The 27,860-nt window shown below is 33.0% G+C and overlaps 4 protein-coding genes across 7 annotated transcripts; 2 read left to right on the top strand and 2 right to left on the bottom strand.

Annotated features, from left to right (window-relative positions):
* Nucleotides 1–155: 155 nt before the first annotated feature.
* On the top strand, nt 156–5,734 carry LOC105639764 (phosphatidylinositol 3,4,5-trisphosphate 3-phosphatase and protein-tyrosine-phosphatase PTEN2A). The gene is made up of 13 exons (XM_012223913.4): nt 156–340; nt 985–1,500; nt 1,702–1,803; nt 1,883–1,939; nt 2,195–2,260; nt 3,057–3,233; nt 3,321–3,407; nt 3,503–3,567; nt 3,637–3,713; nt 4,379–4,425; nt 4,546–4,676; nt 4,879–4,948; nt 5,078–5,734. The coding sequence occupies exons 2-13, from the start codon at nt 1,039–1,041 to the stop codon at nt 5,585–5,587; spliced, it is 1,851 nt and encodes a 616-aa protein (XP_012079303.1). The 5' UTR covers nt 156–340; nt 985–1,038; the 3' UTR covers nt 5,588–5,734.
* Nucleotides 5,735–6,557: 823 nt separating this feature from the next.
* SKIP2 (SKP1/ASK1-interacting protein 2) lies at nt 6,558–8,389 on the bottom strand. The gene has a single exon (XM_012223914.4). It carries the CDS (start codon nt 8,233–8,235, stop codon nt 6,664–6,666), a length of 1,572 nt encoding a protein of 523 aa, XP_012079304.1. The 5' UTR covers nt 8,236–8,389; the 3' UTR covers nt 6,558–6,663.
* Nucleotides 8,390–9,174: 785 nt separating this feature from the next.
* On the bottom strand, nt 9,175–14,143 carry SDN3 (small RNA degrading nuclease 3). 4 transcript variants are annotated; one of them, XM_020681596.3, is made up of 12 exons: nt 13,980–14,142; nt 13,712–13,894; nt 13,492–13,581; nt 13,070–13,138; nt 12,202–12,345; nt 11,990–12,106; nt 11,842–11,911; nt 11,620–11,711; nt 11,187–11,321; nt 11,002–11,109; nt 9,776–9,880; nt 9,175–9,671 (listed from the first exon to the last, which is right to left on the bottom strand). In XM_020681596.3, the coding sequence occupies exons 1-12, from the start codon at nt 14,022–14,024 to the stop codon at nt 9,291–9,293; spliced, it is 1,539 nt and encodes a 512-aa protein (XP_020537255.1). In that variant the 5' UTR covers nt 14,025–14,142; the 3' UTR covers nt 9,175–9,290. The 4 variants fall into 4 exon arrangements, with proteins under 4 accessions (XP_020537255.1, XP_020537256.1, XP_037495545.1 ...); XM_020681597.3 differs by having other exon boundaries at nt 12,202–12,342; nt 13,980–14,141; XM_037639617.2 differs by lacking the exon at nt 13,492–13,581 and having other exon boundaries at nt 13,980–14,143.
* A 6,858-nt stretch (nt 14,144–21,001) lies between these two features.
* Nucleotides 21,002–22,845, top strand: CYCD3;2 (CYCLIN D3;2). Its single transcript, XM_012223915.4, has 4 exons — nt 21,002–21,641; nt 21,773–21,974; nt 22,128–22,258; nt 22,374–22,845. Exons 1-4 carry the CDS (start codon nt 21,150–21,152, stop codon nt 22,644–22,646), a joined length of 1,098 nt encoding a protein of 365 aa, XP_012079305.1. The 5' UTR covers nt 21,002–21,149; the 3' UTR covers nt 22,647–22,845.
* Nucleotides 22,846–27,860: the final 5,015 nt, after the last annotated feature.

The raw sequence follows: 27,860 nt of genomic DNA, 5'->3' as shown, positions 1-27,860 counted from the left end.
CGTGGTCGTCGGACGACAGGTCGGCTACAAATATTTCCAATATTCTCCACAATTGCCTAAGCCCACTAAAGTACAACAACAGCGGCCCATTAAAGCAGGCTTTTGGCCCATAAATATTACAGAAAAACTAAGACAGTTACTCATTTATTTATTAATTTTCAATTTTGAGCTTTGACCGAAGAGAGCGGGGAGATATGAGCGTGGTATGGTATTGGTAGATTAGCGCAAATCAACGGAATGCCTTCACTTCTCTCACAACGACCAGCTCTAGCTTCTTCTTCTTTTTTCCCGTTTAATTTTCCCGGCAAACAGAGAAAGAGAAAAGCTGAATTCAAATCCGGTAACTAACTGATCCAATGCTGCAATTTTTCTCAAGTCTCATTATATATTTTTTGCAAATTCGAGCACGAAAACATATATACATAACTTTCTCTTGTTGAAGATTCGATATCAGATCTCAGCTGTTCTGCGTGTGTTTCTTCTTTGTTCACTGAATCCGCCGGTCCAAAAGCCATTAACAGGCTATTGCTTATTCTCACATTTTTCGAAATGCTATACTATTTATATTTGTTTTATTTCTATTTCCAAATTTCAATTCCTTTTCGCGTATTTCTCCAATTTAGCATGTTTTACTGATCTATTAAAAACCCAGTTCCTGGAATACTAAATGCCTCAGTCAAATTTTGTGGGTACATCAACTTCAGTACGAGGGTGGTTTGATAGCTCTTGCTAATGCTTCTACTTTGTCAGATAATCTGCTTTTTCCAATAGTTTGCTCTTGCTATAATGTAGAATTTACTATTTGATCTGCCACTTTTGCTTATTGTTGCTGATAATTTTCTGTTGGAATCTCATAATTGAGCTTCCATCTAATTGAGCTCATTATTGGTTCTAGTGTTTATTTGAAATTTTGTTTAACTTTATTGTTACATTTGTGTCTCGAAGTTTCTTAGTTCCTAGTTTCTTGTAATTGCCATTTTACAGATTCTGTAACTCGGCTTCTAACTCCAGCCAGCGTTTAGACTTGATAGTTGATTAATGGATTCTGAATCTGCTGACTCATCTGCTCAACCTCCTGCTCAAGCTTCTTCCATTGAGCCTCCAGTGAAAGTTTCTAATAGTGGGTCTCCTGCCAAAGCTGCCAATACTGAGCCTGCTGCCCAAAATGCCACTAGGCATGATGATACGGTGGGTGAATCACCTGCTTCTAGTGTATCATCTCAGAGAAGTTCAAACCTACCACAGCCAACACGACCTCCAACAGATCAGAGTGCAAGTTCTGGGATTTCTGCATTTTCTCGTCTCACTAGTGGGTTTGGATTGCATTTTGCTTCAGCAGCCCCAGGACCAAATGAGAGTTCTAAAGGCAATGCAGCATCTGAACAAGCTGGTGTTTTTGAATCTTTAACTAAAGGTTTGGTTGATTCATCTCGAAGTGCTGTGAAGGCTATGCAGGTCAAGGCACGCCATGCTGTATCTCAAAATAAACGCAGATATCAGGTAGCTTACTCAGGTTGCTGTTTTTGCGATTTTGCTTTTATTTTAGTATTAGTTTATTGGCAAGTTCATAAATTGTATATTAGTTTTCAGTTAAACGCTGAGAGTGTCATTCCACCTCTTTTTCTTTACCATAGGTTTTGCTTTTACATAATAGGTTTTTTGGCAAAAAATGTGACTGATTACATCTTAGTAAATTTACAGGAGGGAGGATTTGACTTGGATATGGCTTATATCACTGAAAATATAATTGCTATGGGATTCCCTGCTGGTGATTTAAGCTCTGGGCTTTTTGGATTCATTGAGGTAAACAATATTATCTAGTTCACGTGATGGAAATTTGATTTATCATCTAAATAATGCATAAACTGGAAAACTAATGCAGGGGTTCTATCGAAATCACATGGAAGAAGTGATAAGTTTCTTAGAGACTCATCATAAGGTAAAATTTGTATATGTGTGTTTCATGCATTAATGGATATATATATATATATTGAATTTACTGGCTAGAAGTGCAAAATAGTTAGCAGAACAAAGGAATGTGGTATGATATCATTATGGATTTTTCTTGTTTGTGCCTTTTGTCATTATTTTATTCATCAAATGATCAAATTTGTGTTTAGCTGGGCATGTCTCTGACCTAGGCTTTGGTTATTGAAAGTCTTAATTTGATGATATCTACTTGTTCTTTATGCAGGGAAAATACAAAGTGTATAATCTTTGTTCTGAGAGATTGTATGATGCAGCCAAGTTTGGGGGAAAGGTGTTTTCTTCATCTTCATTTGCCTTATTCTGATTACATTTTATCTCAAGATCAAATTAGGACGACATTTGGAGCTTCATTTATTTTATCATAGTGAATCGGAAAAAATTTAGAAATCTCCATACTAGGTCTAATAAATATCAGTTTCTTGTCGTTCTGTGCAACATATATGGTTAATAGAAGTCATTGCTGCAGTATATGAGTTGATTGCAATACTGATTTTAGGTCATAAATTTGTATGTTTTATAAATTGTTTAAGGTTTTCTTTCTCTCTGTATACACACAGAAAAAAGGATATTCAAGACTATTGGTAAGATTTTGGCCCTTGCTTCATAGTGAACGCAGTTAGGAGTTCTTCATATTTTTATAAATTGAATTTTCAAGTCTTAAGAATAAGGTTCACATTTGAATTTGGGATTTCACTATTCCTGATAATCATTGAACTTCCTGTGATGCATTTGACTGAACAATCAATGACTAGCATCTTGCAAAAACAAAAGCTCCTATATATTGTCTTGACAACAAAAACTCCTGTGATGACGTGAACGCATTGTGAAATGACTTGGCGAGTATAATTGTCATCTGCTAGTGTCAATATCTTACTGAATTATGGAGATCTATTGTGTCGAAAATTAGTGTAATACAAGGAATGGCAAATGTTTGACTGATGCATTGTTGTTCAGCTTTTGAATTAGATACCATGGCTAGTGAGCATAGTATGCAAATTTTAGCATTAAACTCCATGGTGAATGATTTTGAGATTCTAAGCATGGTTTTCCTCATGCGTTTTTTCCAGGTGGCATGTTTCCCATTTGATGACCATAATTGTCCTCCCATTCACCTCATAATATCATTTTGTAAAAGTGCATATTCATGGTTGAAAGAGGACATTGAAAATGTGGTGGTAGTACATTGTAAAGCTGGTATGGGCAGAACAGGTGTAATGATATGTAGCCTTCTTCTTTTCCTTAAGGTGAGACCTAACACTATCTCATCTGGAGTTAGAGTTGTATGACCAATGCATTATTGTACAGTTATTTTCTTTGCCTTCTTTGTGCAGTTCTTCCCAACTGCCAATGAAGCCATTGATTACTTCAACCAGAAAAGATGCATAGATGGAAAGGCTATAACTCTCCCAAGTCAGATTGTTAGTCAATCCATTCATGGACATTTTTTTTATATGTATCTTAAGAGATTGACGTTTGCATTACTAAAGGAGTAACTGTTTCCTGCTTTTCCCAGAGATATGTCAAATACTTTGAACGCATCTTAACATACTTCAATGGAGAAAATCAGCCTGGACGAAGGTATAATTTGTTATCTTTCAAACTTCATAAAGTTTTCTTCACCGAGTTACTGAAATTTTAGTCACACAGGTGCATGCTTAGGGGATTTCGGCTTCACAAGTGTCCTTATTGGATAAGGCCCTCTATTACAATCTCTAATCATAGCGGTACAATGACTTTCCTTCAGCAAATTCATATTCATTAACTGTGTTAACATTGTCATTAATAATTTGCAGAAAAAAAAAAATGTATAGCGTAAACCTACTTTCTCAGCATTTTATTGTCCCACAATTACCTGAATTATCTTCTAAATTGACCACGTAGTATTCAAGTCAGTAGAGCTCATTGTATATTTATAGTGCCAAATTTCTGTAATTTCACTGCAATCAGAAACTTTTTTTATACTTGAAAATTGTCGATATTCCTTAATTCTATTTGATAATAGAATGTTTCAAGCAAATTTAAAAGACCCAAAATTGCCCTAAATCTATAGAATTTAAATAAATAAAGCATTACAAGCATTGAGTTCGATTATAAAGCTAAGTTAACAAATTAGATAAATGATTTTCCTTTTCATTTCAGTGTTGTGTCCATACATTGGCTTCTATTATTGAGTAGCATCTGAGTTAGGTTTTGCTCCAACTGGCATGCATGTTGTCATTGTTATTACCAGCATTGTTATTGAGTTCTTTTATCATCAGAAATTCTTGGTAGAAAATCATTTGTTTTAAATGTTGGAAGGCTATATATTTTCATTTGTTTTTCATTTAGTTTGTCATTAAATTTTGTGGCATATAAATGTGTAAACCAAGAAGTTTTCTTTTATCCACAGGGGTTCTATTCTCAACAAAAAAGCATCCCAAAACTAAGGATTTAATGGTAGATCTTTACTCAAGCTGTTTGATTATGGTCTAATTGCTTGTTCTGGTTATTAATGTCACCTCTGTGCTAATCCTACTTTAAATTTCTGATCCAAGCATGCTGAATCAACTTTTGCAGCCGGAAGATTTCTGGATTAGTGCACCTAAGAAGGGGATTTTGGTATTTGCTCTACCAGGTGAGCCAGGCCTGACAGAGTTGATGGGGGACTTCAAAATTCAATTTCATGATCGCCAAGGAGATTTCTACTGGTACCCTATTTGAAATTCTAATACTGATAACTTTTTCCCTCAATAGGTTATACTGAAAGAATTAGCCATTTATCCAATTTATCTTTCTGTTTAATGTGCAAAAACAGTCGTCATCTTTTACAAAAGACCTGTAGTCACTTCTTTGTTTGTCCGTATTTGTTAAAACTGAAGATATCATTTTTTTATTTTTTTGGGTCATCAGTTGGTTAAATACGACAATGACAGAAAACAGAAAAACACTAGACGCATCTGAACTTGATTGTTTTGACAAGGTAAATAACTACCTCGTTTTTCCCCATTTATCTGGTTCAGCAAATACTCGAGATTCAAGACAGTAGGTAGGCTAGATTTCTATACTTTTCGGTGCATTTTTTTGATGCGTCTTGACTGTGTTTCTTCAGAGAAAACTGCCTTCACCAGGTTTCCAGGTTGAAGTTGTGATGATTGACTACGATGGTACTCCACCAAGGCCTAAAGCTGATTCTGCCAGTACTAGCTTAGGCTCTATTTCCAAGTCAAATGATGGAGTTGCAGCTAATTCTAACCAAAGAAAATTCTCCGAAAATGAAGATGATGTATTCTCAGATAGTGACGGAGAAGAAAATGGTGCTCCAAAGAGCAGCAAAGCTGATGCTTCTGGAGTTGGATCCCCTCAATCTGGTCAAACATCAAACATCACAGAAGAGCAAATTAAGAGCTTAACACAGGGAACTGAGCAATTATCTACTGGGAGTCGAGAACCCTCGCATGTTAATGCATCCGAGGGAACATCCAGTGGTGGGATTAAGAAACCTGTCTCAGGCCTTGAGATTCCTAACCTGGGCTCAGTGGAAGCAAGTGACATTAAGGCAATTGCTGCTGATGCTTCAGTTTTTACCTTTGGGGACGAAGAAGATTATGAAAGTGAGTGAAGCATTGGTTACATTGCAGCCTGAAAGTGTACAAGGAACTTGCTCAAACGAGCTCTTTGAGAAAAAAAAAATGATAAAGATCAAGAGGGATTTTGATAAATACAATTACATCAAGCATATTAAAGATATGAAACGTCTTTATCTGGAGTTTCTTTTCTTATTTGCTCTAATACCTTACGATTCGAGCAACAGAGGAACAGAATCAACAAACTAGAATCTCAAATGAACAAATTTATGGAAAAAGAATACAACCTTTGTAGGATGTAATAAGTCATATTAACAGGCTAACTAACTATTCATACATAGACTGTAACCAAAACCTAATTTATCACCTTCAAATCTCCCTTCTCATTAAAGGTGTGTAGAAACGAAATCAAAGTCTCACGGGACCTTTTCGCTGGTCACTTATACTAGACCCAAACTTCAGATTATACGCATTTAGAAACTCCTTCCAGCCACCTTTAGTACTTTTCTTTCTTGCCTTTGGATCAACTTCGCGATTTCGACAATCACCTGCTCGCCATTTTTGAAGTTCCTGATCTAAGTGTGAGAGCTAGGTTTCCACAAACAATTAAGAAATTAACAGAGGGGGGGAATACCTTTTTCGGCCCGGTGGCTATTGCAGTGGCTTGTTTATTGTTCATTTCCCTCCCAAGCACAATACAATAAATGGATTCAAATTTTCAAATCAAATACCAAAATTTTTTGGAAGGGCAAGAGCAAATGACTCATACTTCATCATCATTCTCGGTATTTTAGGGTCAGATGGTTCATCAACAGCAGCAACTGTCCTTTCTAATGCAATGATGCAAATACTCTCAATTGTTTGATATAACAATAAATTTGAAAAAGAAAAGAGGTCATAATAAAAGGATTCATTGCTCATACAAAGACAACTAAAAAGCCAACAAACAAGAGGGTCAATGAAATGCTACAAATATAAGATGAACTTCACATATACCAGCAATAATAAAGACAAAATATTTCTTGTTGTTTTCATTTAATCTCAGTGTGTGAACAAAAATCAAAGAAAACTTGTATACAAAGCCCCAAAATATAACTATTACAAAGATCATTCACAAATTGTTATTTGGATTAGCATGTTCATTACCTGACCATCTAGTAAAGGCACAAGCTAATGGGTTCCTACTTGCAAAAAGCCCAAGCTTTGCTCTTAACAAAGCCAATCTCCCATTTGTACTTGATGAATTATCTGCAACAACTACTTGACCAACCATTACAGGAAACTCCATTCCACTTTCTAAAGCTCCAACAACGTCACTAAGACCAGTATCCAAACCTTCAGTATCACTGGCATCAAAATTAACAACTAATGACCCTTTTCGCTCCTGCAACCATTCCACAACCTCATTACTCACTCCTCTGCACTTCTTCACCTTGACTTTAACCAAATTAGGACATCCCCAAACAAGTGCTTGGACTGCAATGTCTGAAATAGCACACCCCTTTATACACAGCTTCTTCAATGCCACGCATTTTGATGCAATACAAGCAATTTCATGATCACCAATTGTTCCACTCCCACAAAGAGCTAACTTCTCCAGTTTTTGGCAATTAGCAGCAATAGCTGCGAAACTCCAATGTGTTGCATTTACACCAATCAAAACAAGTTCTTGTAAATTAGGACAGTGTTTGGCTACAGCAATCAAACCCTCATCTCCAATCCTATTAGTTCTCCAACCATCTATGTGGAGCTTCCTCAATTGTCTACAATTCTCTGCCACTGTAACAAGACCAAAATTCGAACATTCAGGAGTTTTTACAATATGCAAAATTTCCATATTTACCCGTTTTGAAATCGCTACAAGTCCAAGATCGCTCACTTGAATCCTCTCTAGATGAACATCAATCAAGAAAGTATTTCCATTTCCAATACTTTCAAGTATTTTATCCCAATCACCCAAGCACCGAATAATTTTCAAGGTCTTAAGCTTTTTAGCTCCGACTACAAGTTGTTCAAAAGACTGACCGTTGACCAGTTCCTTCAAGCAAATTGATTTCAGAGACGAAGCTGCGGCACCTGGCCTAATCATCTCGGCTCCGTCATGGATGCCTCGAAGCCGCTTAATGGACAGCTCCTCCAAAGCCGCGCAGTGATCGAGCACCGCGTTTAAGCCTTTGGCACCGAAAGCGCACGAGCCGCAAGAGAGCTTTTTCAACTTCTTGCAATTTTTAGCAAATGCAGCCATACCTTCATCGGTGATTTGGCGGCAGCCGCGGAGCTTAACGCGCTCTAGATTCTGGCAACGGATCGAGATCATAACCAATGCATCGTCGTTTAAGCTCATAGATTTGCGGTCACAACGTAAAGCTAGTTTAGTGACAGAGTCGAACCGCATGAACAGATTAGGAACGTACGACACAATCTCCGCTTTCGCATTAAGGGATAGTCTGTGGCGGCTACGACCGTCAACGAATAACCACCGCCGGCAAACTGAGGAACACCGTTTCCGGTCCCCTGCAGACAGGAAATGGAAAATGTACGCCAAACACTCATCAGGAATATACTCTGTGTAATCAACATCAGTAGTCATTTCCTCAACGAGCTGAGGCGATTCGCTAGAAAGAAACGCCGGAGTTAAAACTCGATTGGCGGAAGAGTTTGTGGTTGAGGCGGACTGGCCCATTAGCAAAGTGATAGACACGCGCCACTTGAAAAGAGAAATTTTGACCGAGTTTTCGATTTATTGTTTCTGGACTTGGGGGATTCAGTAGTAGAGAGAATTATAAATGGGAAGTTGTGAATTAGGTGCGTCGCTCTGATTCGGTTGCCCCGTCAAAAGGGTGTGCGTGTCCTCGTCGCAATCGCCAGGGCCGACCATGCACTTACTGCCGTCATAGACGCGCATAGTTGGGAAGCGTGGATTGCGTGGTACGAAGTCAAGGAAATGAATCGTGGCCGTTTAAAGTGATGACTTGTGGGGTCAGTATACGATATAAGTGTGGAGCAGATGCACTTAAGAGGGTGGACCCATGCGTTGTATCGTCTGGCCATGTAAGAAAAGCACTAGAAGGTCTGGTAAAAGTTTCAGAAAGCAAAAGCAATTTTGGTCACCATTGACCGGAGACTTGGTGGGAAATCAAGGACATTTTAGATTGCAAATTTATTCCTTTTCCAAAAAAAAAAAAAAAAAAATTGTAAATTTGTGATTCGTCCCTTTAATGTGATACGCCAATTTGTCATTATTTAGGGATGGGGACCTAAGTACATTTTTGAGAAATAATTACCAAAACACTTTCAGCTCTGTCTTATACACAACAAATCCAATAATAATAATCCGCATAAATGAAAAATTGAATGCCTTTTTTTGAAAAAAAAAATAATACAAAGGATGAAAGAGAAATTATTGAACTAAATTTGTATTTTGTTACAACTAAAGTGCAATAGCACAAATTTTTCATTCATTGCATTTGAATTGGAATTTTACTATAAGATGACAGGATTTGGATAAGTGCTGGTTGATTCTATTCATTCATTTTAATTGGGAAAAATAATTCTACCGCCTAATACAGCTTTAACGTCTTTCTCTCATACGCGCATCATCAAAGCATAGATGCATAGCATATTAAAGAATACTGGATGAAACCACTGTATTAAGCTGCCTCAAATCGCTACATAAATCTCATTAAAATGAGAATACATTACTCCAAATGTATCAAAAATAAAAATACAAGACCAAAATTAGTGTCCTTTTCTCTTCTTTTTCATTTCTTTCAGCTCTTTCTTGAGCTTACTTATGATCTTATCCTGTGCAGAGATTTGAAAATCCTTTGCGCTCAGATCCTGCTTTAGTCTTTCAATCTCTTTCAAGTGGTTATCGCACTTATTTAAATCCTTTTCTCTAAGTTCTCCCTTTAATCTTTCAATCTCTTTCACATGATCATCACAATCATCAGTCTTCAGTTTCTTGGATTCAATTAATTCCTCACCTTGAAAAACTCTCTTTTTGAGCGAACCTTGATGAGGAGAATTATCATGAGTCATTTTACGAACAAATATACTAGCAGTTGCTCCTGTGTTGAGTTTAAATGTAATCATTTTCTGTTGCAGTCCATTTTTGTCCTGATATAACAAAAACAGGTATTTATTTTGCATTCAACAACTGTAAAGAGCAGAAAACTTCTCATTCATTCACACAGTACAGCATAATCAATATTAGCAAGTACCTTTTCTAGTCTCCCATTCAAGTTTTCAAATGCCTGGCATGCCTTTTGTGAATTTTTAAATATTGCAAGTGCAGAATATTTCACTCCATGAGCTTTCTTAGGCGGCTGCTATTAAAACCATTCACCACGTTAGAAAACTTGAAATGGCTTATTCAGACATTGAATGAAGTCAGTACACAGGAACAGTGGCGAAGCAAGTCATATGGATTGAACCAGAAATAATGGAAATTCAACTAAATGGCAGCAATTTTCTCCCAACCCACAAACCAACAAGTTTGTGCGTGAAGCCTTGGTCAAATTCACTCAAAACTGAACTTGTAGGTTGTCCACGAATTCAGAAATTATTTTCACAGGTATCATTAAACCTTTGATTAACTGATTTTCTCTTTAAACAGGGCAAAATTTTCAAAATAAAACCTTTGGTTGATTGCTCGATGCATGTTACTATGAGGCTTTCATCAAGAAATAACAAAATTTATCCTTTGATAAACCAATGCACACAGCATATGAGACTAACAAATATCCTAAATGCTGAGATATAAAAGCTGGTCTTAGCCAGATGTACATTTCCTCATTTTCTCTTGTATCGAATTGATAAAATATCATAACGTCAATAACTTTTCCCATCCTTTGCTTTTAAAACCACACCTTACCGCTACTAGTTAAGAAATCATATTCAGAAAAATCAGATGGGTTCAGAATGCACGAATAGCAGACACAACACAAATAGCCTGCCAGCCATATTGCTGCCCAAAGTATTTTAGCAGACACAACACAATTAGCCTACCAGCCACAGTGCTGTCTAAAACACTTTGGCAGACACAACACAAATAGCCTACCAGCCATGGTGCTAACTAAAATATTTTAGCAGCTTTGTTCAACTAAAAGAAAATTCTCAAGTTTTGAACTATATAATTACAGGTACCCTTGGTTCAAGTTCATTTGAACATAACTTCATCAGAAGACATGGCTTTACGAGGCCAAGTATCCATAATGCTGTCTAAAATATTTTAGCAGCTTTCCGCAGCTAAAAGAAATTTTTCAAGTTTTGAACTATACAATTAAGGCTATGTGTGGGGTCAAGTTCATTTGAATAATAACTTCGTCAGAAGACATGGCTCTACGAGGCCAAGTATCCTCTAGAGAGGTATTTCTGCATTTCATGTAGTCACACTAAGAAAGAGTCTTCTATAGAAAGAGTAAGAAATAAACAGGATATACTCAACCTTGGACTCAATTATAAACTTCTGAGGAAAAACTCCATGTAATTCTTTGATGGGGACATTAATTGGTATATTATGGAGAAGTAGCTTTGCCATTTCACCTTCCAACACCTGTTATTTTGAAAAGAAATTGCTTATTAGATTTGCACCAGTCAAAAATTAGAGAGAACAAATATCTCATAACTTACATCCTCATGATTCAATGGAATGTCAGTATTAACTCCGAGTTCGACCTTGGCAAGAATGAGTTTCATTGCTGCACAGGCATCATCTACACAATTGTGTGGAGCACCTTCTTTGCGAAGTTCATAACCTAGCACAGACTGTCAGAAAAATACATGAAAGAATTAAACATGGAAACACACTTTTCATTCAGACAAAGAAATCATATCAACAATGTCTTAAATTGACGACAGAAGAGCAGTCGTCGAAATCAAGAAAGACCCGGATTATTGGCAAACTATGTCAGGCAACTGCTATAAATAGCTCAGCATAAAACTAATTGACAGGCAAAAACAAATTAGAACAATCACATCTTGCTTGGTCAAATGTTCCAGCCACAAAAGAAGACAAATTTACTGCAGCATAACCATAACAATTATTAATAGGATAGGAACTGACCTTGCACAAGGTGTCTAAAGAAGGAAGACGTCCATCTGAACGTCTGAAGATAAATGACGTGTCAATCACTCTCTGATGGTCTACCATCAGTGCTATAAAGCATAAATAAATTCCAACAGAAGGAAAAGATTAAAGTATGACACAGAAGTGCAACTAAGCTCAAATAGCAAGTTTATTTTACCACTTTAAAACAAGCTCATCAGTAAACAATGGTTGACATACCCTGCAGGTCATTATATAAACCGTGGCCCACTAAAATAGTTCCTTTCTGTAGGAGTTTCTTCATGGATTTCTACCAAAATGCAGTAAATACCTTCAGATGAAGAAAATAAATGATAATAAAAGAAAATCTGTAAATTATGAGTAATACTTGTATGTCTGCTAATGAACAAGACACTCCATCCAAATCTCTAGCAGTAACTCCAGTAATCTCAGTTCTATAATCTGCAACTGGTTTGCAAGGGTTTACTTTTTCATCAAGTTTGACCTGAGAAGCCAGCATAAAGTTAATTCTTTTGTGCCAAATGGAAATCAATATTTTCTAAATTAACCATTTCTATTAACATAAAGAACGATTTATACCTGTAAATGGTGATCCACAACACACACTCTCACTAAAGCATCAGTACCATCTTCACAAAGAACCATCTCACAGTCAATAGCAATGATTGCATTCGAGCTCATCAACTTGGATTTTTCAGGGAGCTTTGTTATTATCCAGTCCTGCTGCCAATTTTTACAGGTCAAAAGCAAGACAAGCCAAATTGACTAGAAGTGTTAAAGCCAGATGATATTTAACAAGTAAATTACCAACACCTTGACAAAATATACAAAAAAAGTAAAAGGAGACAACCTCATTTTATATTAAATCAGACTGATGAATGCATAATAACTACAGATAACTTAGCATCACAAAATTATAAACAATTCTGCAAGACACAAGATACAATGTCATTTCAAGAAACAGTGAAGGATTAATGTAATATGCATCACAACCAGCAAAAGCAAACTGAATTAATATGGCCAGTGTTATTGTTCCAAAGCCAATTAACATTCTACTTCTAGATATCAATATGATCCTTAGTGAAGGCAATAAATATTATATCACGGGCATCCACATAACTTCAAAGATTATATTGTATCTAACCTCAAAAAGAGAGGACCCGACAATAGAAGGTCAGAAGAGAATAATAACTAGAACCTATTCAAGCTTATGAATTGAATGGAAGAGTGCAGAGAAAGTGAAAGCAAATCAAAAGGACAGGATTTGCCTACTACTCCTTGAGTAAGTAAAAAAGCAGTTTCCTTACTTAGGTAAAGCATAAGTTCAAATTATAGCAGAAAATAATCATCACTTAAATGAAGCATCTTGCTTAAACTAGATAAAAAAAGAAACAATTTCAATAATTAAAAATATAATGCATGAAGTCCTGAGAAGTCAGCTGCAAACCTTATCATATGATGGAAACGCATACTTTGAAAGATAAAATGGGTGTTCAACAGTTAAACTGACTAGCCTCTGCTCTGCCACAATCGCAAATTAACCATGATTATAATGGGAATAACATAGTTAAGAATCAAAAAGGAAAAAAGGGTGCCCATACACTGTCTCAAAAGAACAATTAAAACAATAAATCTCAAAACCGCAGCAAAATTATAGTCACATAAGGCCTATCACCAAATGGACCTAAAAATGCATTCCTATCAGTAAGTGAGATTTTTTTGGGAAAAATAAAATAAAGAAGGGAGGCATTTACTGCATGTGAATTCACTAACCAGATGCTAAAACTTCAAAGTGAATACAATCATACATATTACTATAAAACAAGCATATCGATTTCATAATATACCACAATTTTCCAAACTATATACCTGTTCAGGTGATTCATTATCTGGAGTTTCTTTTCTTATTTGCTCTAATACCTCACGATTCGCATGCAACCGAAGAACAGAATCCACAAACTAGAATCACAAATGAACAAATTTAAGAAAAAAGAATACAACCGTTGTAGGAAGTAGTAAGTTATATTAACAGGCTAACTAACTATTGACACATAGACTGTAAGTCTGTAACCAAAACCTAATTTATCACCTTCAAGTCATCCTTCTCAGTAAAGGTGTGTAGAAACGAAATCAAAGTCTTACGGGACCTCTTCGCTGGGTCACTTATACTAGACCCGAACTTCGAATCATGATCCTTTAGGAACTCCTTCCAGCCTCCCTTAGTACCTTTTCTTTCTTGCCTTTGAATCAACTTCACAATTTCGACAAGCACCTGCTCGCCATTTATGTAGTTCCTAATCTTAGTGTGAGAGTTCAGGTTCTATAAACAATTAAGAAATCGATAGAGGGGAAATCACCTTTTCCGGCGCGGTGGCTATTGCATTGGCGTGTTTATGGTTCATGTCTGATTGTGGCGATGGAGAGAGAAACTGAGAGCAGCGGAGAGTGCGGCGGCCAGTAGCAAATGAAGAAGCCGTTAAGCCGGGAATAACAAGGGTTTTGTTTAAAAGTAAGGTGAGATTGTATATCAGTTCAAGGATTTGTTTGGTATTTCACTAGGCAACGGCGCTCATTTTATTACATTATAATTTCTTTTATTAAAATTACTATTATATTCCTATATTGTGTTAAAATTAACCACTTCATCCCCTTTTTTTTAATATATACTACTACTTCACATTGACTTTTTAGTAATTTTCGGTTAAGCCTTATGAAAAGACACAGATATTTTCATCTTTTTACGAAGCATTTGACAGCCATGAGTAAACAGTTGGCAAAGTCAAACATTAGGGATAAAGTAATGTTTTTTAAAACAAATACTATGACAAAAATTATTAATTTTAGAATTATTAATTTTAGAATAATAGAGGGATTAGTAAATTTTAGAAAAATATCGAAAATTGAAAATCGACGGTGAAATAAATTAAAATAGATATACACATACTGCAAAATCAATTGGCTCCACCCCACTAGAAGTTTCCAAGCTTTGAAATTGAAATGTTATTCTCTTTTTTTATATATAAAAATAAATTTATGAATAAGTTTTGAAACGTTGAATGCTCCTTTGAATGATAATTGATAAAAAACACACTTTTGAATGATAATTGATAAAAAACACACTGTATGAAGAAAATCTACTTTTGGTCTACGATACGAATGAGAACGCTATCATATGTGGATTAGTCTTTTCAATTTTCAATTTTCTATTCATTTGTTTAGAGAGGAAATTAAGACTAGGACCAATTAAAGGAATTGAATCGAAGTTTATAGTTCATTTCTCATACCAAATATAAGAATAAAAACATCGATTCTCATTTTCATTCCATTTTATTGTAGTCGGTCGTACCAAAAGTAGGCTGCAGATGATTAAATTCGAAACAAGGAGCAGACAGGCCCAAAACTTAAGATAGACCAGCTCCAATAAGTAGATCATGTTTATGGGAAGTGGATAAAGAGCCTAATAGATATGGGCTCAAGGCCCAAATGGAAGATACCAAAAGACGTGGAGTTCCGGGCTATATATGACCAAATAAAAAATAATAATTTTAAGCAATGATGAAGCTGGATTTTCCAATTCAAGCCAACCGGGTTTATAGGTAACCAGCTTTATACACAGTGGAAAGTGTGAAACTGAAGAAATATATGTATATATGAGTAATACATAAAACGGGGAGCAGAAATGCGAAAAGTGAATAGACCCAGAACATTAATGATTTGAGCCTTTTCAAATCATTGGATGGGTGTGGATTAGTCAAACTGAGCCACCGATTGATTCAGGTTGTTGATGCCTTGATGGTGTGTGTCTCTTCTCTTTTCACATTAGTCAAACCCATGGCTCCCATCATTGTTGCTCCGGTGGATGCCAAGTTCAACCAACCCTCCTCTTCTTCTTCTTCTTCTTCTTTTTTTCTTTTTTTTTTTTTTAATAATTCTTGTCCTTGATTGATTACATTTAGATGCAACGTGGGCTTTGAAAAAAAAAAAAAACAGCCAACAGACGAAGCAACTCAATTGAGTGGTGTTCTGGAAAATCATGACCATTCATCAGTGTGTTTTGGTAATCAATTTTCACCGTATACACAAATAAGTGTTTTTTTTTTTTTTTTAATAAATAAATAAGAGGTGAAATGGTACAGTTGTTATGTTGTATCATAATTATTGCTTCTCCTGATGGTTGGTGGTACTATATAATATACTATAACTAATTAGGTTTGGTTGTTAGGGAGAAAAGTTTGGGAGGATAATATCATTAATGTTTTTTTTTTTTTTCCCATAATTTTCTATTTATTGTTAGTTATTTAATATTATGGATTCAAAATTTTTTAAAATTCAATCTTTTCCCGTAAATATTATATTTTTTTTCAATGTTATTTACACATTGGCCCTTAATTTTGCTTTCCTTTTTTTATTTATTAATTTGTGGCCTCCCAACGGAGGCTTGAAGTCTAGTTCCTCCCTTTTAATATATGTAAATCTTTTTTTTTTTTTTTTTTTGATAAATTAATCCCAACATTTGGATTTCTACAACAAATATTGTGATTCTAATTTTTATTATTTGGAATAATTATCTCTTGCAAGAGGCATAATCATTTATTATTCTGTCGATATAGAATAGCAATTATATATTGTACATTTCAAGTGAACCGATTTGGTGAAGCAATTAGATAGTGTAATTCATGTGCAAAAGCTCATGCATTTCATAAGCTTTGGCTATGATTAAGGGAAATTAAACTAGATCTCTAATGATAAAATTAAGTTGTCATTGTCAAATTAATCATTGACCACAAATAAGTGATCTACATATGTACATGTCCATGTGAAATTGATGATAATATTAGTGGAAAAAATGTCATATGATGATGGCATTAATGATGTTAAAATATGTAACCACAAGGACAATGATGAAATTCCATAATTTGACCCTATTAGAATTCATTATTGCATTGCGAAATATTAGAGTTTTAATAAATTATCTACATTTCTATATAGTTGTTGTTTATATATTTAGTTTGTGGTTCGTAGTTGTTTAAAGCATATATCATAAATTGTTCAAATTCAAATCGAGTTGTATAGTCATAAAATTGATCTCTTCATTTTCTCTTTCTTTTGTCGCACCCTTATAAAGAAAAAATTATGGACGGTACCAATTAAAAGTTAAAATTACCTCATATGTAAAGTTAGCTTATCTCATCAAATTAAACACACTAATTAGATTTGATTAAGTATAAATATCTATGAGAAAATAAGATGTTTTCAAGAAAATGCACCAATTAATTTAAATATTGATCTTAAAGAAAATGAGATTGTGATTATTAATTCATTCAAAGTCAAATTAACAAAAATTATAATTGTTGAAATATCTGAATTAAAAGTTTATAAATTGAAGTACTAATTTATTTACAATTGAATGTCAAAATTCAAATTTAATTAATATAAAAACATTTCCCTTTAATATTAAAAAAATAGAAAATGAGAGACTCGATGTGAATGTAACTAAGAGGCATCAAGGACAAAAGACTGTATTGTATAATCTACGGTCTGGCTCACTAGGCGATACAAAAGAGTGTAGTGTATAATCCACAGTCTGGCTCATTAGGCGATACAAATCAAGTATGTGAAAAGAATTTTTGAATTCAATTCTTATTAAATATATCTATAAATAGAAATAAAGAGATTTGAATATAATTAAATCTCAAATTGAATTAGACGTATAACTTTCAGGAAATCAAAATAAACAAATAAATAAATGAAAATAGTAGGAAGAGGATAGAGAGGGTGCGGAGACAGACAGAGAAATTAGAGACAGCAAAAGAAGGGTACGGCCTATGTTTGTGACAGCTGACAAGAAATGCCACAATTATGATAAGTTGATAATAATAATAATGCATTGCAAATTAGAAAGAGAAACAGAAGAGGTTCGTTCGTTGTGCGTTGGATCTCAATTTAATTTCTCTTTCTCATCTTTTTCCAACGCAAAACCCAACAGACGGTCAATTAGTGAAAATCCAGCGGTATTTTAAGATGAATTTTGTTTACAAAATTAGAGTTTATAAATTATAATATAAAGTAATAAATGTTTAGTAATGGCAAGAGTTAGGAGTATGGAGCCATTAACCCAACATGTTTCAACAAATCTATTATTTTGTCAAATGGATTGAATCTCTCGAAATATGTTAAAATTTTCTATTCTTCGCATAAGCGATTTACAGCGAGATTTCTCATACAAAAATATAGAAATTTACTATGTCATATTTATATTTTGTTTTCTTATAGTAAGATTTCTAGTCTTGTTAAAAAGAAAAAACAAACAGAGCGTTAACGACTTTCTCCTTCATGAGTTGTCCCTTTTTGGACTCTTTCTTCTTATTTATCTATTGCATTTTTCTCGTGAGTTGCGTATAACTTCATTCATTTTCCCTTCCCCCATTTTCTTTTCTCGCACCACTAATTTTTGACTCCTTCTAATACAATACATTTACATCACTCGTTAAAATTATAACAAAAATTGTTTTATTTATTAAATAATATAAATGAAAAATAAATTCTACATAAATGCAACTAAAATAATGTATTGTTAGATTATATTAAATAGTTTTTACTCAATATTATAATAATATAACCAAAACCGTATTTATGCCTACCAAATATTTGGCACCTAATAAGAAAAAAAAGTACAAACAAGTGGGACCTAGTGGTTTGACATGAATCTTCGGCTGTTCACATATATAAAATAAATTCAATTGTTAAAAAAATTAAGAATTGATTCACCGAACTGTTAATTTTTTACATTTATACACAAAAATAGAAAATTTTGTAAAATTCATATACTAAAATTGCAATTATACTTTCTTTAGGTAATAGCGGTTAATTGTTCTACTGATTATTAGCTTTTAGCTTCTAGGTTTAAATTTGAAGTATTCGCTAATATTAGTTATTTATTCTATCTCTCCACAAATAATTGTCTTATTTGCACTTTTCTCTCCTTTAAAAAAATAATTTAATTTGTCTAATTTATAATAAATTATTGAGTAAATTGATTATATTACTCTTATTTACGATATATATATATATATAAACTACTTATTTGTGTTTAGTACTCCCTTTATCTCATATTTTAATTGTCCATTTAGCAAAAAAAAAAAAAAAAAAGTGTACTGTTTCCCCCCTAATACACATGAAATTCAATACAACAGATAACACCAACATATTCATTAGTGGATGTGCATGGCCAAGGTGGGTGGAAGTAGGGCAGGATGGATTACAAGCATATCCAATATATTTTCTTGATTGATTTTATATATTTTCAAAAATATATTTTATATATTAAATACAAATAAATTTTTTGCACAATAATCAATATATATATATATATATATATATATATATTTATACTGAATAGTTTAATGTTATTATTGATATTACGTGAAAATAAATATTTTTTTCATCCATATAATATGTATTTAAAATTAGGTTGATTTACTTATCTCATTTCATATATTCTTATGTTAAATATATTTATATTTTCTTATACTATTATCTAGTTGTTTTACAAGATTTATAATTATATTTTATAAATAATTATTAAAAAAAATTAGATGGAAAATAAACAATAATAATTATTGAAACTAGAGTATTTGCTGTAAGGGAAAAAAAACCGGAAAAATCAGAATTGGAACAGAGTTAGCGTCATGTGTTCAAAACCTGTTGACAATTAGACGCTTTTTATTGGTAGTAACCAGAAGATCCCATTGGTCAGTATATTTTGATATTTTCCAGTATTACTAAGATAAAAATGCCCAACACCACCACACTGGCTGGCGCGTGCTTTTCTTATTCCGCTGACACGGTCAACGCTTTTTACCTTCCCTCCCAATCCCATATTCTCAAGCTAGAAGACAATTTTACCCTTCACATTCAAATATGAAAATTTTTGACTAAATAAAAGCTCTATTCAGGAATTTTATATTTAGTTTTGTTCAATACTTATGCCCCATTTGGTGGAACAATTACCAATTATATTATAACCAAATTTATTTTTAATATATAACACTAAAAATATATTTAATTATATAATATTATATTTCATTACAATTCACTAAACAGAATAAAAGTATTTATTTTGTATTAAAAAAATACATATACAAATTGTACATATTTTACCTTCTAGTACATTTTTTAATATAAAAAAATAAATAATTTCGAAAAGGAATATAAAAAAACTCTTTAGATAAATTGGCAAATGGATTTTATAAAAATTATTTATAAGAAATATAAATTGAACTATTAGACCATTCAATAATTTATGAAGTTACACATATTAAATATAATTTTACATATTTTTTAATTACTGTGTATGTATTCAATAATTGTGATACATTATTCATCTTTTTATATAAGTGCTTAAACAATGATTTCACATTTTTATTTCATCGTGTTACTTTTTTCTTTTTTGCAAAAAATAAAATTTATTATAATTACAATGTTTAAGAAAAATTTAATTACGGAAATATTATCCTGAGCCAATAAATATGGTATAAAGTATCTAAATAGATATAATTTTATAAATTGAAAATAAATAGTAATTCAAAATTAGAACCAAGTGTGTCACTAGAATATCTTTTACAAAATTTAAATATTTTAGCGATAAATTAGCTGGGAATAAATTATAAAAATAACCTGAAAAATGAGAAAAATCAGTCGATCCAAATTGATAAATACTGCTAATGTGTGCTATCATCCATGTGAAGTCCGTGCTACTAATATGAGATAAGTAAATCAACCTAATTTTAATTACATATTATATGGATGAAAAAAATATTTATTTTCATGTAGTATAAGAAAATATAAATATACTAAAATAGAGCGCGTGTAAAACAAATTCACTACTCAAAAGAAAGTTGTAAGGCACGCGCTCGTCTCAGAGTTTGATGTTATAAATACGTATGGTCACAATAAGCTTTCGTAGCTTTTGTCTAAAAAATATACGCGTTTGTCCGATACGTATCAACCTATTGCTGAGAAAGAGAAACTTAATATTTATTTTAATTAAATAAATTAAATAAATAGACCAATTCAATTTTTAGCTCATATATATATATATATATATACGCAGAGAGATTTCATTTTCTCGGGAAAAAGCTCTCGATGACTGTGCCTTTTCTGTGCGGTGTAATTTCTATCGCGCCAAACGGTCGCTTAGAATAATAAATAATAAATAAATAGTTTTAAAAAATTTAAATAGCAGCAAAGTAGTATAAAAGAAAAGAAGGAATTCAGGAGAAAAAGAAAAAGAAAAGAAAAGAAAAGGGAAAAAGGACAGGCGTGAAGACCTTCTCAGATAAAAACTCTTCACTTGCATACTCCATCTGTCTCGTTTTCTATCTGTATCTGCTCTCTCTATCAGTAGACTCTAGAGAGAGAAAGAAAAGAAAAGAAAGGAGTGTATGGTAATATGCAAGGAGTTTGAGATTTTATTTTTTTAGATGGTATAATGAGAAGAGGATTGAATCTCTTCTTCTTCGAAGAAGATGGCTTTGCAAGAAGAAGAGAATCGTCAGCCTTCAAGCCCAGCATTGGTTCTTGATGGATTATATTGTGAAGAGGAAGGCATTATTGAAGAGGAAGACTGTGTTTGTAGTGAAATTCGTGGTCAGATTGTGAAAAAGGAGTCGCCTTTTTCTTTTCTTTTGCTTGAACAAGACTTGTTTTGGGAAGATAATGAGTTATTGGCTCTAATCTCTAAAGAAAAAGACACCCATTTTGATTTTCATAACATATTTTCTGATGGGTCTTCAATGGTTGCTCGTAAAGAGGCTATTGATTGGGTTTTGAGGGTGAAAGCACATTATGGATTCACTGCTTTGACTAGTGTTCTTGCTGTGAACTACTTTGATAGGTTTATTTCAACTTTAAAGTTTCCAAGAGATAAGCCTTGGATGGGCCAACTTGCTGCAGTCGCTTGTTTGTCTCTGGCTGCTAAAGTGGAGGAAACCCAAGTGCCTCTTCTTCTGGACTTGCAAGTATGTTTTGCAAAAATTCGCAATCGCAGTGTTTGTTAAAATGCCTTGCTTGAATATTTATGGAACTATTTATTTGACTTGCCATCTTTTTTTCTTGTCTGTGTGTGTATGTGTGTGTGTTTGGGTTTTAGGTGGAGGAATCAAAATATGTTTTTGAAGCTAAGACTATGAAGAGAATGGAGCTTCTGGTGCTCTCTACTCTTCAATGGAGGATGAATCCTGTGACTCCAATTTCTTTCTTTGATCACATTATAAGGAGGCTTGGTCTAAAGAACCACTTACATTGGGAATTTTTGAGGAGGTGTGAGCGTTTACTTCTCTCTGTCATCGCTGGTAAGCAATTGAATAGCTATTTGATATTTATTTAGTTGCCAGTATCTGAATTTACTTGTAGAAGCAAATATTGAATGCAAAGAACAGGGACCGTTATTAAACTATCCAACTTGTATCCTTAATTAGTTTCCAACATTTGGATTTTGGTTTCAGATTCAAGATTCACGAGTTATCTTCCTTCTATATTTGCTACTGCAATTATGTTGCATGTTATTAAGGAGGTTGAGGCATGTAATCAAGTGGAATACCAGAATCAGCTTATGGCTGTGATCAAAATTAGTGAGGTCTGTCCCTTGTTAACTTGTTTCCTTCATTTCTATCGGGTCTTGGATATCATGCTGTATGCGACTTCTGGCTTTATAGTTAGTGGGTTAATTATTGTCTACTATATTGCAACAGGACAAAGTCAAAGAGTGTTACAAGCACATTTTGGAGCTATCAGGCAGCCAGAATTCAAGTAGTAAGCGCAAACATTCATGGATACCCAGCAGTCCGAGTGGTGTTATTGATGCATATTTCAGCTGTGATAGCTCAAATGACTCATGGGCTGTGTCATCAACAGTCTCACCATCATCAGTGCCTCGGTTCAAAAGGAACAGGGTCCAGGATCAGCAGATGCGGTTGCCCTCACTGAATCGTATGTTTGTGGACGTGCTTAGTAGTCCTCATTAATTATTACTTCTATTGTCTATTAGAAAACATGTCATACATTTCTCTATTTTGCATATTAGTCACTCAATGCTGTTCTTGAGGCGCAACCTTTTTGTGTTTCTTGCATTACCAATACATTTCTTGCCTAATATTTGAAATTTACTTGTTCTCAGACAGAAAATTAAAATTCACCATAATGTCATTTCTTCCTGCACATTCAGATGATTGTTCTACTTATATAACATGGTTCATTGTTGAACTAAGCTTGAGATGTTGTCTACTGATGTTGTTGCTGGTCATTTACCCATCTCATCAGCCATAGCTAGAGTCGGACATCTGAAGTCCTTAGTTGCCTTAATTGAAAGAAAGGGCCTTGACTTTAGTAGAGTTTGGACAATGGACGGAAAATTACAAATTATAAAAGAGTTGTTGACTTCTTTCTATAGGAACAGCAAAGATATAGAGTTGATGGGAATTCAAAACCCATAATATCTAAAATATTATAGTATCAGTGATGTCTTTCAACAATGTCAAACCACAAGGCAAAAGTCTTAACTAACCAACAACCAAAGTTCTTTAGGTAGACATAACTTTCTGCCTTTGGGACTTTTTGCTTCCTTCCTCCCTTAATGTTTGTGTTTAGCCAACAACATTTATCTATATCCTAATGTTTAGGTAATAGTCTGTCTCATTTTCCCTATGAACAGTTAGAGATAAACCTTTAATTTATTCAAATAATAGGATTGAAGATTATTATGTATGATGTCACTTGTCAAGGCATGCTATGCTATACCAAATATCTGGTGAGTTTAGTTGAAAGTTGTTCACAAAAAAATGGTTTGCTGACTTGAGCTCCTTTGATCCCCGTTTTTCATCAGCAGAACAAGCCCCCATTTTTTATTAGCAGAACTAGTCAACTGGTCCGGTGGACTCTGCTCTGATTTTTCTTTAGGGATATCCTATCAAATATGCACAGAACTGTTTGTCTGAATTTCCATATATCCAGTAATTGAATAAGGATCTACCTTAGTGTGTGGTTCAGCTTATTACTTGTAGACATTACTTTTGGCATTCTTTGTCTATATGGTCATAGTATGTTGAAAGTGAAAGTTCCTGGACTGCATTGCTTACAGGGGGAAGGAGAAAGAGCAAGTGTTGGTTTTTGGGTGGATCTTTGTTCCTTGAACTGCCCACAAACCCCGCAAATATGAGATGTATAAGCCTTTTTCTATGTAGCTAGATGATTTTTCAGGTTTCAAGGCAATGGTTACATGAATTATTTGCATAAAAAAGTGAATCTTGGAAAATAGTAATGGAAGAAAAAGGTATCGGAAAGGACAATGAGGAAAAATAGGTTTTCTGGTGTATGCTGTTTTTTAAACTACCAAAACCTGAAAAGAACAAATGGAGGAGAGTAGTGGAGAAATTGAAAGTAGATACTGAGTTTGAGTGCGCCCCTTGGCTATGTGAAGGACATTACTGTGGTCCTATTCTTGTTTTTTTGCTTTATAACTTTGGTGTAGTAAATAATTTGGCCATTAACAGGCATAATAATGCCTTGGCAACATAATTCGTGAGAGAGAGACAGAGAAGGGAGAGGAAAGGTCATCAATGCAACAGTCAGACAATTGGCCCCATCCAGTAATAATTCTAGAATCATGTGATAGTAACTCTGATTTTAAATAGTTCGAGCATTTATTTGTTTCCAAGTAATTTGAAATTCAAGTGTAAATTCATTGATGGCTTTTATAAAAATCTCCTTTTCTCAATTCGAGCTGGATTTAAACCTTAAACTTTCTAAATGTCAAGCCTTTATCATTAGGATGTTCTACCAGAGAGAAGAAAAAAAAAAAAAGCTCTTTTTTGTTTTGGAGTTTGGCTGCTGGTCTTCATAGATGCAGTTCGAAATAATTTTTTCTAGGAATTTCCTTTTTAGCCCCTGAATAAAGACTGATGACAATTATTAAGCTAATAGCCCAATGGTCAAATGTCTCTTCTACAGTGCAGTAAGTTAGGAATTCAAATCCTTATAGCTTCCTCCCTTTCAAATATTTTCAGTGGAAAAGAAATTACTATTGTAGAAAATAGTACATCTCTAGCATTAGAGTGGGCAATTATGAGTTATGACCTGCAAGTTGCTTGCAATGTTCAGGAAAGGAGCATTCCAGCCAGAGCCAGATGCATTTCCAAAATGATCATTTCAAAAAACAAAAAATTAAAGCGAAAAGAAGATTCACATTTAATTCTACTAATGAACATGTATATTTATGAGCCTCGTGAATTGGTTTTCAAATCTCAGAAATAAAAATAATGTGTTTCTGCAAAATTTACCTGAACATGATATGCTCTGCCTACACTTAATGAATGCTCTGTGTGCAGTCTTCAACATTTAGAACCTATTAACTTATTTGATGATTCTGCCATGTTTCTCATGTGGTATGTATGAACCTTTGGCAATCTTTTAACATAAACTGAGCAAAATTTTCTTTCAAAGATTCTACAGGCAAAGATATGGATCAGTAAATCACTGTAAGAAATAAATCTTTCTTATATCACTCGCTTGTCCTCACTTGCTTTAATATGATATGCATGGGAAAAAGAAAAAAAAATCTTTCTTAATGTGTAAAAACAAGAAAATGCATAACAGGTTAAAGGGTGAATGTGGATAAAAGAATACGGTTAAGTAAAGTACACATGAGGGAGAAGTGAACTGGAAAAAAGGAAAAAAAAAAAAAAAAAACAGGAGTTGTTGAAAACAGCTAGAGAAAGCCTTGTATTTGACATGTTCTTGGAGAAATTGTCAAAAGATTAGTACTTTCTTGTTTCTTATATTATGCTGAATCAGAAAGAGGAAAAATTTGCAGATTTTGCAGAACAACTGAGAAATTTGTTCTGCTATTGGGTTCATCCCTGCAACTGCCCTTATGAGTTAAAAGTCCATTCAAAGTAAAATAATTATGTAAAAAGGGGGTGAAAAAGGGCAGACAAATCTGTTATGGTGCAAGAAAAAATTCTAAGGTATTCAAAACCTTACTGTGATGAGCCATATATGAAGATGCTCTAGTCCCTTTTTAGGGAAGAAACTTCTCTCCTACCTTCATTAGCTATGTCCAGTGTTTTTGGTGTCAATGTTTTGAGAGGTCTCATCATGTTATGGAATTGGACATCACTAGAAAGACCCCACCTGATTCTAAGTTTCACTTACTAGAATTAAGAGACAAATCACAAATCAAAAAGTGACCTAAAGAAAAAACAAAGTAAAGAAAAAGGGTTTCACATGTGTAGTTTGGGTGTACCCACTAAAAAAAAATGAACACTTGTGTGAAATGCATAATGTCAACATTTTTTACCAATGCATAATGAACACTTGCCATAGCAGATAAGCAGTTAGCTATCGCGACGAACGTGGTTGTTCGGTGAAATTTTGATAGCAATTTAAGATTTTTTTTTTTTATATATTAATGATGCAGAAAATATATATTTAAAAAATTTTTTAAGGTAAATATATTTATTTTATATTTTAATGTATTATTTAATAAAAATATTAATTAAAAAATTTTTAAGTAACATTTAATATAAAACTATTATTTTTAAATAATTATAAATAAAATGATGAAAAATTAATTTAAAAATAAATAATTTTATTAATAATTATTTTTATAAGTCCTAAAATAGAAATACAAATTAGCTGGTAGCTGATTGAATCAATAATTGACTGAGATTTCTACTAGATATCAGCTATTGATTGAAAAACTTACTAAACATTTATAATTCCTTAGATACAAAATTTCTTCTTAATAATATTAGAAATAAATTTATTTCTATATAAATAATTAGAATTATAAGGGTGTGTTTATTTATAGAAAATTAGAATAGTTTTCTTGAAATTTTTTTGAAGAAAACTGAAAAATAAAATTTTGTGTTCAAATTAGTCAGTTTTTCAAAATTTAATTAAGATTTGGAAAACGCAAGAAATGCCATGTTCTCCAATTATTTTCTATTTTTTAAAAATGATATTTTTCATAATTAAAATTATAATATCTATAAATAAAATTTTCAATAAAATATTTTCATTGAATAAATAAAAATATTTAAATAACATAAAAAATTATATCATGCTTTTATATATAATTAATTTATATTAAAAATATGTTACATCTTTTATTTTTTAAAAATATTAAAAATTGATAGTTTTTGATATTATTATTATTATAAATAATCAATAATAAAAATTCAAAAAAAAATTAAAAAAATTCTAAACTTATTTTTATAATGTTTTATTTCTTTTAATTATGAAAATTAAGAATAATATTTGTGAGTTCTTAAATTAAAATATGATTTCTTATTAGTAGCAAGTGAACACATTTAAAAAAAAATATATATATATATTTTCTTAGACAGCAGATAATAAGTAAACACTCTCTAAATTGTTATTTATTGTGATTGAAAAGCATTGAGTATCAACTAACTCATTTGGTAAACTGTTTGTCTTGTGTGCCTACGTAGCAACAAAAAGCATTGAATTGCTCATATTTTGATACAACCAATATTTAGGTAGATCATTAAACATTTAGGTACTTCATTGTTGCCTCAGCCTCAATAATTATCTCCATCCACAACAATTATCTTACCTTACCTACCAAAAATTATACATATTTACGAGTTTTTTTATTTATTTATTTTTAAATAAGTGACGTTTTATGATTCAATGCTTCATTAAATATTTTATTTCTGGATTTACCTTCTATCACCGGTAATATTAATAGTCATGTTAAACTTAAATTCTATCTTAAATTACTTAAATCACGTGAGTTACTGTCTTTCCAAAAAGTTTGATCTCTATTTTCGTTAAAATTTAGTTTATTTATTATTTTTCTTAATTTGTTTACAAAAACTTTAAACGACAGATATAAAAAAAGCACATGGAATATTATTGGGTAGATTCAAATTTTGCATTAACTAGAATTCAATCCATAATTTTACCTGGACTACAAATCCTGCAAAGAAAAAAAAAAGTAATCAGTCTGATCAAATTGTACCAGACCAGAATTTGTCATATTAGAAATGAAGGTCCTTTGACCTGCATTGACTATTCTGTAGTTATTAAATTGTCACATTTTCTTTTTTACCATCATTGGTAGCTGCATACAATAAATACCTTGCATTTAAACGAACAACAGTTTAGAGCAGAAAAATTAAGGTATCCAGGGAACAACCTGTGATAGCTCACCCTAC

Source organism: Jatropha curcas, chromosome 3 (genome assembly GCF_041381405.1).
Source record: "Jatropha curcas cultivar XTBG-Jc1 chromosome 3, XTBG_Jcur_1.0, whole genome shotgun sequence".
Lineage (NCBI taxonomy): Eukaryota > Viridiplantae > Streptophyta > Magnoliopsida > Malpighiales > Euphorbiaceae > Jatropha > Jatropha curcas.
The sequence above is the reverse complement of the archived record's forward strand: the minus strand, read 5'-3'. Positions and strand labels throughout refer to the sequence as shown.

Bases quoted from the DNA above. Each gene is read 5' to 3' on its own strand.
- SKIP2 (XM_012223914.4), bottom strand. From the start codon at position 8,235: ATGGGCCAGTCCGCCTCAACCACAAACTCTTCCGCCAATCGAGTTTTA.
- LOC105639764 (XM_012223913.4), top strand. From the start codon at position 1,039: ATGGATTCTGAATCTGCTGACTCATCTGCTCAACCTCCTGCTCAAGCT. The intron at 1,804-1,882 runs GTAAACAATATT...AAACTAATGCAG, and splicing joins GGCTTTTTGGATTCATTGAG to GGGTTCTATCGAAATCACAT. The intron at 3,714-4,378 runs GTACAATGACTT...TTTTATCCACAG, and splicing joins TACAATCTCTAATCATAGCG to GGGTTCTATTCTCAACAAAA.
- SDN3 (XM_020681596.3), bottom strand. From the start codon at position 14,024: ATGAACCATAAACACGCCAATGCAATAGCCACCGCGCCGGAAAAG. The intron at 13,139-13,491 runs GTATATAGTTTG...GTGGCAGAGCAG, and splicing joins ATAATGAATCACCTGAACAG to AGGCTAGTCAGTTTAACTGT. The intron at 11,912-11,989 runs GTATTACTCATA...GCATTTTGGTAG, and splicing joins GTTCATTAGCAGACATACAA to AAATCCATGAAGAAACTCCT.